This window comes from Lissotriton helveticus, chromosome 6 (assembly GCF_964261635.1).
Source record: "Lissotriton helveticus chromosome 6, aLisHel1.1, whole genome shotgun sequence".
NCBI lineage: Eukaryota > Metazoa > Chordata > Amphibia > Caudata > Salamandridae > Lissotriton > Lissotriton helveticus.
The window spans coordinates 1092900257-1092913000 of record NC_136067.1 but is presented as its reverse complement, the minus strand read 5'-3'; the positions used below and the strand labels follow the sequence as shown (position 1 = coordinate 1092913000).

Genomic DNA, 12744 nt, shown 5'->3' with positions numbered 1-12744 from the left:
ATAAAGGGAACTGTAAAGAAAAATTGGCTCCAACAGCATATTATTGAATGGGAACAAGAGTTCTGAATCTTCCGACAACAGTTTGCAGGATTTCAGCCAAGATGTTGGACTGTCACATAAGAAAACCAGCATGTATCTTCTGAAAAAAGGGAAATTTTTTTAAAGAATGTCTCCTCCTAGAGAAGCTGTCAAGGCCACCAGCATCTCAGTTCAAGAATCTGAATTTTATACTGAGAAAAGGTTGTCTGCGTCCAAATCCTTTCTCCCATGCTTCCATAGTCTCTACTGGAATTTCTGGGACAGCTGCACCTACTCTAAAAAATACTCTCCGATTTGGGCAAATCTCTAGGGGCCCTAGTAAGGTGTTCTTCCAGGGGGACGTCAAACCATGCAATCTTAGTCCCCTTTGGAGGTTGAAACAGTCTTGTATTAAGCTCAGAGGGTGGTGTCAATGGTGATATATTTCCTACTTGGTACTGAAGACAAAAGGTTCGCCACGAAAGGTAGTTTGAGGCTTTCTCAAAAACAGCACCAAGGCTGGGTCCTTGGTGGATGTTGACCAGGTTGGTGAAGACCAGAGCCACCAGAATCACTAAACCTGCAGACTCAAGCCCATATTTGGGGAGTGGTGTAGAGGCCACCGGGGCCATCCTGAAAATGCCCGATATGGCCTCCCAAAAAACCTTGATCCAACAAAGTTTAGTAGATGGAGTCAAGACCCCGAGACAACAGAGATTATTTTTTACCACAGTCACCTCTGATAAAGAGAGAATGAAAAGAAGAAAAATGACTTATTATGGATTTATGTTTTTTGCAGCAAGACTCCTTGGGGGAGGGGTGGAGTCATTCCCTTTCTGGAGACTTTTTCTGAAGGCGATGACAGGGACACCTTTAGGATATCGGTGAGAGACTCAGCAAAAATGGTTTGGTCTTTTGTTCCTTGGTGGCCTTCGGGTGTTTCAAAGAGCAACAGTCACAGGCCAAGGGGCCATGGGCCGATCCAAGACCCAACATACATGTCATGTGGGTCGGATATCAGGCTTTTTTGTCCATCATTGTAGGGTTTAACAACTTAAATTTTGGGTAGGCATATCTGATCAATTCACTGGCCTACTTTCTTGAGGAATTTCATCAATGAAGCACTGAGAAGAGCTCCGGACCTACATTGATAAGGTGCAGAAAAACAATTGTCACAAGCTCACTAGTCTGTGCCATATGTATATCATGATTTTGTTACGTCTGGGCTCATCAAATTGTATCAGAATTTGCGTGGTGCCAATTGAAAAAGTTTTAGGGATACAGTTCGGCACCTGAAGGACATTTTTAACGTGAGGAATTTGCAAGAAGAAGCATTCATCAGAAAAGGTCTATACAAGTACAAAACCAATTTTCAATATGTTCATCCCCTAAATAAGCAGTGCTTGATCTGCTCAGGAGAAATATAGTGCCTAATCTGGAGAAAATGCAATAAAGCAAGAATGGTACCATTATTTGCCAAAATACTAGACGGCTCTAGGAAAAAAAAGGAAACATTTTGCGATCATCATTGATTAGGCTTTAAAAGAAATGCTTTTGAAGAACAATCAAGAAATAGGGGCAGGCGAAATTATACTGAAATATTTTACAAATGAAATTGTATCAAAGTGATTAGGAGACTTCTGTCATAGACAAACTCCAAGTCCAGCAGGCAATGTGAAGTCCAACTCTTAGATGATGGCTAAATACCTGTGAGCGTATTCATGGTATTGGAGGTAAATCTGGGACAAAGAATTTCATCATGGTAGGAAAGACAGAACCATACCAACACACTTACACATGATCATGGGCAGCTCCCCACACCAAGACAGTTCTTGTGAACCAGTCAGAGGCAAAAAGAAGACATTAGCTCTTTCCCAGTACTATGTACACACTAACAAATGGAACAAGTATGAAAGATGAGAGGAGTGAAACAATAAGAGTACTTCTGAATGAATATTTATTATTTTAATGTGTGACCCCCACCCTCCAGGTAAGTGGCTATCCACAGCCAAGTAATCAACCTTGTGCAGACAAAAACATATATACACTTAACTCTTAACATGAATGCCGAGATCATTGCAGACCGGTTAGAATCTTTCACAAAAAAGAATCAGCAAGATTTAGTGTTATATAGAAAGTATGCACAATCATAATCCATGTAGATAACTCCCATAACTGAAACTAAATGTGCAATACACAAACACAATTGACTTAGGCATTTTATTTTATTTCAATTGTGCTGCTTACCTGCTAAAATATCTTGAAGCATACAGGTCAGAGAATATTGGGCCCAAGCTCCTCCCCATGAAATGTCACCTCTGTTGAAGTCCGTACCAACTAAGAGTAACAAAAGTCTTTCTAGCTGCTGCTCATTTACAATTTCACATAAATGTATTGTGGGTCTTGATGCGTTTGCAATTCGAGCAAGAACCTTTGGAGAAAATTTTTATGGAATTAATTCATTAAAAAATAAGAGAAAACTATATTTTAAAAGTAAACACACATCAAAACAAAAAAGTGGGATAAAAACAAGGTTAAAGTAAATGCAAGATAAACAGCGCTAGCAAACCAACAAGCCTAGCTATTTTATAATATATAGTGCTTCTTCTTTGATGAGATAGTTTGTGTGTTGCGATTGTGTGGCTGAGTGAATGTGAGAATGAGTAAACAGTTGTAGTTACCTTAAATGCATGGTAAAGGCATCAGTTGTAAAAACATACACGTTGTAAAAACATGCATGCTTACAAATATGTGGTAAAGTCACAACGTGGTAAAAACCTTGTTGTAAAATCTGTTTCCCAATTGATGTGGAGCCCCGACTCCGCTGGAGACCAGTGTCTCCTGATCTCCATCTCTCCCAGATGGCGGCCCCATCCCAGAAGTGATGCATCTGTTACGACTGTTAGATCTGGTTGGGGAAGGGAGCGTTGGTCATCAATCGTGGTTCATCAACCACCACCGCTGATCTTTCGCAGTTCCTTCAGAGATCTGGCCTACGTCAGTCAGATTTCCCCAATGCTGCGCCCCCTGGAACTTCAGGTCCCACTGGAGAGCCTGCATACACCACCTGGCATGGTTTACCAACAGAATGAAGGAGGCTATGAAGCCCAACAGCCTCAGAGTCAGTCTCACTGAAATCTAGGATAGAGGCTGAAACATAGAAATCATAGCATGAATATCCTTGATTCGCTGCTCGGGAGGACAGGTCCGAAACTGTACTGTGTACAGAACAGCCCCGATGAAAGGGAGCGTCCGAGAAGGAGTCAGGTGTGACTTTGGCATGTTCTAGAGGACCCCAGCAAATGCAGGAGTTTAGCCAAAATCTAAAGGTGGGGGACGACAGCCTGGGGCGAGGACGAGATCAACAGCCAGTCGCAAAGGTAGGGGAAGTCTGACACCCCTAACCTGCGCAGATGAGCTGTGACCACAGCCATCACCTTGGTGAACACCCATGGGGCACTGGTAAGGCAGAAGGGGAGCACGGTAAACTGAAAGTGCTTGTGGCCTACCCTGAACCCCAGGTAACGCCTGTGACCCGGCAGGATGGGGAAATTAAAATACGCATCCTGCATGTCCAATGCTACCATCCAGTCTTCGTAGTTTAGGGCAGACAAGACCTTAGCTAAAGGAAGTATCTTGAATTTCTCCTTCTTGAGGAACAGATTGAAGATCCAAAGATCCAAAATGGGCCGCAACCCTTTGTTCTTTTTCAGAATCAGAAAGTAGCAGGAATATTTCTGAATCCGGAACCCACTCTATAGCTCTCTTGGCCAGGTGAGCTGTAACTTCCTCTTGGAGCACTTTCAAATGACCCTCCGCCAGCCGTTTTCGATTTGGCAGAATGGGAGGAGAAAAAGAAGGGAAAGGCAGATAACAACCCTCCAGAATGATCTTCAAGAAACACATGTCCGATGTTATGGACCTCCAGTGGGGGAGGTGATGACGGATTCTCCCACCAACTGGAGTAGTGTGGTCTTACAGAGTCACACTAGGAGTACTTGAAGGCTGCGGCTGTCAATGGTAGGGTAGCAGACTACTTCTGGCTTCCATTCCTTGGTCGGAACGAACTGCGTCCCCGCACAACTTGGGAAGTCTGTGTAGGACGATGGCTGGGTTAGGGCTGTTGCGGCTAGAACTCCTTTCCATTGCCAAGAAAGGGGCGAAAGCAAGGCAGGCCACGAGGAGTAGAAGAGAGGCCCAAGGATCTGGCCGTAGCTCTAGAGTCCTTGAACAGCACTAGTGGAGAGTCTGCCTTTTACCCAAAAAAATGGGATCCATCAAACGGCATGTCATCAAGTTTGCCTGGACATCCCCAGAGAAGCCAGTTGGTCCAAGCCAGGAGTGGCATCGCAAGGCCACTGTTGATGAAATCATCCTGCCCGGCAAATCAGCTGTGTCAAGGCCACACCTTATGGCAGATTTTGCTGCATCTCTCCAGTCCTTAACCGCCTGAAAGAGCACAGCTCAGTACTCCTCCGGGCCTTGTGGCTGCACTAGGGCAACCATCTCCTAAAGGGAGAGGGAGAAACAGCCAAATAAGCATGCAGTATTCAATGACCACAGTGCCAAGCTGGAGGAAGAAAACATCTTCTTTCTAAGTGAGTCAAGCCTCTTGGATTCTCTATCCGGAGGGGCATAAGGGAATGCGCACTGGGAAGTAGAAGCCTGCACCACCAAGTTTTCAGCGATGGGTTGTTGTCTGAGCAACTTTGGTCCGCCCTGAGCCGGTGATGGCACTGTGCAGTTATCCTGTTCACAGGTGCCGTGTGCTAGGCTTGGACCACATGCCTAGAAGGACATCAGTATGTGCATCATTGAAAGGCTAATGGGGGTTCAGAGGTGGAAGCCCCAGCCTGAAGCACTTTGGTCAGCAACTTAGTCCAGACCTGCACAGAGGGCAAATCCAGTCCGAGGACCTTGGCTGCTCTCTTGACCACCATGGCATAAGATGGCCCCTCCTCCGTAACCATAATTGGTGGAGAGAACATGCCAGTATCTGGGGAAGAGTCCAGTCTACTGGCATCCCCAAGTTCCCCCTACCAGTCCACCAGCTCTGCAGAATCATCCTGGTGTTCTAAAGGGTCCTTAGATGACTCCCAATCCTCTCCCAAGCCTAAAACTTCATCAACATGTTCAGTCAACAACATTGAACCCCTGGGTTCAATGGACATCGGAATCTGCGCTGAGTTATGCTGTTTCAACTTGGTGTCATCAGGGATAAGGATGGGGCTGGACTTCGGGCCAGACGGCGGGGAAGGTCACGAGGGCACAACCGGCATCATCTGAGATTGGATCACTGAGGCCCCACTGGCACCGCAGCCGGAGCCAACAGCGTAGAATCCGATGGATCTTCTTCAAACCTAGTGGGACCAGAGGGCTCATCAGAGGGGTCGGCCCACTCAAATATGCGCCGCATGTACTTCGTAACAATCTTTAATTTGAGCGGGGTTCACTCCGGCTCCTGGAAAGGGAGTGAGGCCCGAAGTCGACCCTGGCTCCGGTTCAGCAACCTTCTTCCAACCTAGCGGGACCAGAGGGCTCACCAGAGGGTCGGCCCACTCAAATATGCGCCGCATGTACTTCGTAACTATCTTTAATTTGAGCGGGGTTCACTCCGGCTCCTGGAAAGGGAGTGAGGCCCGAAGTCAACCCTGGCTCCGGTTCAGCAAAACCGACAGTCGAGGTGAAGATGAAGTCCGCTTAGAATTCTTTCTTCTTGTGCCTCTTCCCTGGTGACCTTGAGTGGGACGAAGGGCACTTGGGGCTCTGGCTGCGGTCCCGCGACCTCCTCTTCTTCGATCTGGACAGGGACCTCCCTGGAGTCTTGCTGGATGGTGTTGACTGCCGAGCCGCAAGGAGCATTCATATCCCACTCACGGAAGGCCTTCAGACCCATCGCCAAATAATCTGAGAACCACTTTGAGTTGTGGTCACGCTCTAAACACCAGAAATACACAAGGAGGGGGGGATCGTTAACTGACATGATGTAGTGACAGGCACTGCACGGTTTAAACCCTGTCTTCCTCGAAGACATCCTTTAACACGATGGAATACAATTCCAACGTTGAAAAAGGCCTGTCAAAAAGAGGCAGAGGGCTAGCTCTTCCCCGATTGGCGCTTAACTGGTGCAGAAAGAAAAGGAGACATCCGTGCACCTGGATTGCGCCTATATAGGTAACCGCAACGTCATAACCTTCGCCGACGACGTCAAGCGGAGCCAAATGGCGCCACCCGATAGCGCACACCAAGGGTATTGACAGAGCAAAAGTTTCCGGATCCAGCCCGACGTCTGGGAAATTCAAAGGTAAGGAATATGCAGCTGAAGTCTCTATCAGATAAAGCTTGTAACAAGGCGGCACTATGCTGCATGAGGACGGTGCTTGACATCAAAGTTCCTGATGGAGTGGGTTGCCTTTGGCACTTAGAAGGCTCCACAAAGAGAATGTCTGGAGGAGCGGTAAAACAGAGGATCACAAGGATCGCGTCTCCAAATAAATAAATAAATAAATACTGTCAGGCTCTCATACTGCTTTTGGCTTGCACTCTGTCTTGACTTACAACAAAAAAGTCCACAAGCATTCTTTCTGCCAGCTGGTTAAACCAGCAGCAGATCAACATAGCTGAAAATACTGGCAAGTGAAACATGCAGCAGAGGGTTTTAAGTTAAAGTGTGGTCACCCACAAAATTAACCGTACTTCCACTGAAGCAGGTTCCAACTTCCCGTCATTACTAGGAACCATTATGAATAAGGATTTCAGAATGTTTGGATTTTAATTATCGAGTTAGGCTCACTCATCGGGAATCATACCTCGTCTTCAGAATGATTCACCATCATTTATGCTGAACTTGAGGTTATTAGTTTTCCAAGGATGTAATTCTAATGGGGCTTACTCACAAAGAGAGGAGCATTCAATGGGTTAACTTGTAAAACTACTTATATTTTCATCTATTTATTTAACAAGAACAGCTTTAGATGAGCACTTTTTTACTACAGGAAACTAGGAAAAAGACCATGGTACGAGATTCTGCTGAGGCCCAATGCTATTTGACGAATATAGAGTGTTTTAACTTGGGATACATTTTAGGAAAAAAAGGTTGCATGAGATAAACCTGTTTGCATTTATGCCGTCTATTGCACAAAATATGGAGGCAAACTACATTGGGCATCCTAGTTACTACCAATAAGAGACTGATCATCAATAACTCATAGGAAAATGAAAGAAATGTAGGAGTTTAGATAAGATAACTATGCAATAAATGTAAAACATTTTACACAGATCAAAAAGGAGCTTTGAAGGTCATTAGTAACTAGCAGATGACCTTGAATTTACTCCGACTAATACAAGATGAAATCATTCCAGAACAGCATGAATCTGCATGCACTGTATAAGAATATAACAGCCAATAAATAAGGTGTGCTTTGTTGTATTTGCAACGTCTTGACGTGGACATGGATTGGAGGACCGCAGAGGGCCGCAGAGGCGGAATGCTGAGAGGTTGTTGCTTCGTCGCATTGTCTCCCTATGTCTCCACTCTCCACCCTCCGATCCCCTTGCTTTCTGCCGGAGTAACGGTTCTTACCGGCAGAGCGAAGCGACCGAAGCAAGGCAGGAGGCAACCATGTCCTGGCTTCTGCTAGAGGAGAGAGAGAGAGACATTGGTGGAGCGTCTCCAACGAGTGCTGAGTTAAGGCCAGGCCTGCGGCATTTCCTCCCGGGGCAGAGGCGGCCGGCATTAGGCCGATGCAGCTTGCCACGATGAAAAGCCCAACTTACATCCTCCACTCTAAGCTCACACCCCCAGCTCGTCCAGCTCCCACTGCACGCTGCCAGCTGGGTCACCTGCTTACCATGAGATTTCCAAACTCTCTCCCACTGGCCCCCAGGACCTTCGCAGGTATTTTAAGCACTCCTATGCAGCATCAAGCAGCCCCATTAAATAGTCCAATAAACTGTGAAATATCCACAAGCTTTCCTTCAATCTGGATATTCAAATCTCTTTACTAAAAGCACTAGCTCAGTAGACATCTATTGATTCACGCTTTGAGCGTCTGAACGCTACTGTCAGCAGTTTGATATCTAACCCTCACAACCCCACACCATCACATATCAATAAACAAAGTCCTCAAGACTGACTGCACAATCTTATTACACAAACTATTTGCCCTACCAGCGATAGTCAGTGATCAATGCCAGGAAGTCAAATGGATTGACAAGCACAAGGCCACTCAACCTAGTCCTAAACTGCCCACACACCAACAAACTTTTCACGCCCAGCACCATCAAAGACGTCGATCCACATGCTGCTTCCTCAACCAGTGTCCCTCGAAAAACACGACAGACCTTAAAGTGGAAGTTCATCCTGTACCCCTGTGCCCTGGACTCCCCAATGAACAATAATATATTGAATCATAATTTTACCCAAGACAGCAGCCCATGTGGCCAAGATAAAGAGCTCTACCCCCCCCCCCCCCCTTCTTAATAAGGGAATCCAACCATATGGCATATACACCGAAGAATTTGCTGGGCATGGGCATTGAAAGTGCCATTGAGCATTCCACCAAATTAGCTTCACTTCAAGTCACTGTTAAGAGACACCCATCAGACACCACAGAGATCATAGCTCAAACCTACATCATTCCACTAGACCCCCCCCATCCCAGGATCCCCGTCTCATAAATGATCGACCATTAAACAAGGTATCTGGCAAAGCTCTAAACTGGACTAGCTCTGCGGGAAATAAATCGCAGCAAGTCATAAAAGGGTTCATCCAGCTACCCCGAACTTAGCATCGACACTCAAGTCAACAACAGAAGAACGGTACAACAAGCACCAACAGGTGGCCTCAACAACATTCATGCCTAAAGTAAGCACTGCCCCAACTCAAAACAACTAATTTTCACCAACTGAGCGCCTTAAATGGTCTCTTTCCCGAGGATCAGCACGCCTAGTATACACATTTTACACGCCATAGTCAGGCGGTCCTAGACCACACGTTTTGTTCAATTCTGCTAAATCATGTAAAATCCTTCACCAGTCAAATGCGCTGTGAAAGCGACCACATGCCCCAGCGGTTGTCCTTAGATCATCAGACCAAGGACCTCATGACATTAGAGACAATCGGTTTGGGAAGCCCGCATCAAAATTGGAAGCGTATCAAATGGTCGATGGGCACAGACTCAAAATATTCAATGTGGGAAACCACATTCCACAATCAGATTTCTCCACTATGTCACACAATTGAAGACTGAGAACCATTTGTGCACCAACTTCTACTAGCCCTTACCTACACTCAGCAGCCCGGCCAGGGCTCAGCCCACCCAAGATCCATTCCAATGCAGCCATGGTTCACAAAAGATCTCAAAATCTTGAAAAACAAGTTACTTCCCTTTGGTAACGATATATCTGTAAGAAACATTAGTTAGTTATAGATTCCTTACCTTAGAATTACCCCCAGACGTCAGACTGGATTAGGAAACTTTTTTTGTCAGTAGTTCCTCTGTGCGTCGGAAGGTGGCGTCGGTGGGCTCCGTGTCCGTCGTTGGCGTTGTGGTAGCCGGGATGACGTTGCGGCAGCTACTTAGATGCAATCCTCGCGTGCAGACGTCAATTCTGTACACGACTTTCCGCACCAGACATGCAGAGCCATGCAAGACACTGACAACTGGTGAACAAAACTAGGGCCCTGAAAGGATGTCCTTAACCCTAGAAATCAGTTCGCAGAACGGGAAGGGTGGGTTGGGCGGTAAGGAATCTATAACTAACTAATGTTTCTTACAGATATATTGTTACCAAAGGTAAGTAGCTTGTTCAACTGAAAGAAACACGTTAGTTATAGATTCCTTACCGTAGAACCAAGATCACACCAGAAAGCCCTGGAGAACAGAACGGCAAAAGAAGCCATCTCTCCGGACTTGACTGTCAAGGCAGTAGTGTTTGGTAAATGTGTGCAGTGCAGTGATGGCCACGTAGCTGCCTGACAGATGTCATGTAGAGGAACTCCTGTTCCCAAGGCAGTAGTGGCTGCCGCCGCCCTGGTGGAATGGGCACGTAGCCCCACTGGAGGCTCATTTTTAGTCAGAGAATAGCACGCTTTTATACAGAAAGCACAAGTTACTACTTGTGTTACAATATATCTGCAAGAGAAATTAGTTAGTGATAGATTCCTTACTTTAGAATATCCCTAGGCGTCAGACTGGATCCGAAAAGTTTTGCTAGCAGTACCTCTGCGCGTTAGGTGGCTTTGTGCGGTTCCGCGTCCGTCGCTGGGGTCGTAAGCACCTAGATGACATCATGGAGACTACTTAGGCGCCACCCATGCGTGCTGACGTCCGTTCTGTACACGACTTTCCACGCCAAGAATGCAGAGTCATGCAAAAAACTGACCACTAGTGCCATGAAACTAGGGCCCTGAAAGGGATGACCTTAAACCTAGGAATCAGGTCGCAGAACGGGGAAGATGGGTGGGGTGGTAAGGAATCTACCACTAACTAATATCTCTTACAGATATATCGTTACACAAGTAGTAACTTGTGCATCTGAAAGAGACACGTTATTGATAGATTCCTTACCTTAGAATAGATACCCCAGCAATGCCAAACCCGGTGGTGGGTCTGCGAATAAGATTACACCAGAAAGTCACGGAGAACAAAACGGCCAAAGAAGCTGTCTCTCCGGACTTGGCTGTCAAGGCAATAATGCTTGGTAACGGTATGCAGAGAGGACCACGTAGCTGTCTGAGAGATATCCTGTAAAGGGACTCTCCGTCCCAGAGCATTAGTGGCCGTGTCACCCGAGTAGAATGGGCACGCAGCCCCACAGGAGGCTCCTTCTTAGCTTAGGAGTAACAGGTCTTGATGCACAAGTTACTACTTGTGTAACGATATATCTGTAAGAGACATTAGTTAGTATTAGATTCCTTACCTTAGAATATCCCCAGGCGTCAGACTGGATCCGGAAACTTTTGCGTAGCAGTACCCTTGCGCGTCGGTAGGCGTCGTCTGCGGCTCCGCGTCCGTCGTCGGCGTCGTGGGCGCGTGATGACGTCGTCGGAGTACTTAGACTCCGCCTCCGCGTGATGACGTCAGTTCTTAGACACAGCTTTTCCGCGCCAGAAACGCAGAGCCATGTCAAAAAAACAACACTGGTGCCATTGAAACTAGGGCCCTGAAAGGGGTTAACCTAACCCTACATATCAGTTCGCAGAACGGGGAGGATGGGTGGGCCGGTAAGGAATCTAATACTAATTAATGTCTCTTACAGATATATCGTTACACAAGTAGTAACTTGTGCATCTGAAAGAGACACATTAGTATTCCTTACCTTAGAATGGATACCCCAGCAATACCAACCCCGGTGGTGGGTCTGCGAACCAATAATCACACCAGAAAGTCCTGGAGGACAGAACGGCCAAAGAAGCCATCCCTCCGGACTTGGCTGTCCAGGCAGTAGTGCCTTGCAAACGTGTGCAGCGATGCCCACGTAGCTGCCTGACAGATGTCTTGTAAGGGCACTCCCCGGCCCAGGGCAGTGGTAGTCGCCGTGTCTCGGGTAGAGTGAGCCCGCAATCCAACAGGGGGCTCCTTTTTAGCCAAGGAGTAGCATGGCACGGACAGTGGTAAGACCACCTCTGACAGGACTGCACAGGTGCCGCCTCCTGACGGCATCCCCACAAGCCCCCGCTATGCTCCCTCGACAGCCCAGAACCCACTGAGATACATAACAACGGTTGGTTCATCAGGAATGCATCGTACTGTCTGCCCCGGGGCGCAGTGCCAATAAAATTCTCAGGTGAACAGCCTCAAACATCTGCCCAGCGCCCATCATGTGCCCAAGGCCTCGCGGTGTAATAATGTATGTAGCACTTCCTGCCAGAGGGTCTCTGCTTCAAACCACTGTAAACAACACGTGGAAAGAGGCGACTTTTCCATTCAGACTTGGGTTATTTCGGATCAGTCCTGGCACTGAAAGCTCAAGCACAATCTGCAGTGGAGCCCAGCAGTCAGTCCGACGTCACATGCAGGCCGCTCCAAGGGTGCAAGCCAGACGTGAACTTGCTTGGCGCACTCTCTTTGCCATGGCTCACTAAGGCGGCACGCTGGTGCAACAGCGGCAGACTGGACAAACCCTGCTCTCGAAAGTGCCGAGACGGGAAAAAGCTAAGTGCAGCACTTAAAAAAAAGAAATCAAAGAAACAAATACATGTAGGGTTGTTGTGAGCTCTTTGGATAAAACAGGTGAGAGGAAGAGAGAAGGATCATGGAAAGATGGAAGTGTGTAGGAGCATAGAAAGGAGAAGATGGAAGGGAGATGGAAGGGAGATGGAAGGCCGTGAAAAGGAGCCCAAGGCAAGTGGAAGACTGTAGTATTCTATCGGATAGAGAACACGTTCTTCCACCGCCAGAAATGGGTATTTCAGTCAGAAATGCAAGTTTTCTTTTCGGAAAGGACCCCCTCCCAAGAAGACAGCCCGGGCAGTGCCGGCTGCTGCTACTGGTGCAGTTAAGACCTCGCCGTCCCAACCAAGGGCAATAAAAGCTGTGTAAATACCACTATACAATAGTCTAATCTCTGAGCCTCTGTGGAGCCTGTGCCTCCCGCCGTGGAAACAGTGCCAGGTGCATCACCGGACTCCGAACGAGCGTCTTTCCCCTCTGTCATACCGGCACTCAGTGATGTGACACTTTATACTAGACACACACCTGCGTGCAGTACATGGAGATTGTG

General features: G+C 47.1%; 1 protein-coding gene across 4 annotated transcripts in view; it reads right to left on the bottom strand.

The window, feature by feature from the left end:
• BIRC6 (baculoviral IAP repeat containing 6) overlaps positions 1–12744 on the bottom strand; it is a 2208279-nt gene that overhangs the window by 1095497 nt on the left and 1100038 nt on the right. For all 4 annotated transcript variants that reach the window (XM_078648748.1, XM_078648749.1, XM_078648751.1 and 1 more), the window contains one exon: positions 2266–2449. In XM_078648748.1, the coding sequence (XP_078504874.1) occupies positions 2266–2449 (184 nt within the window). The remainder of the gene's footprint in view (positions 1–2265; positions 2450–12744) is intronic.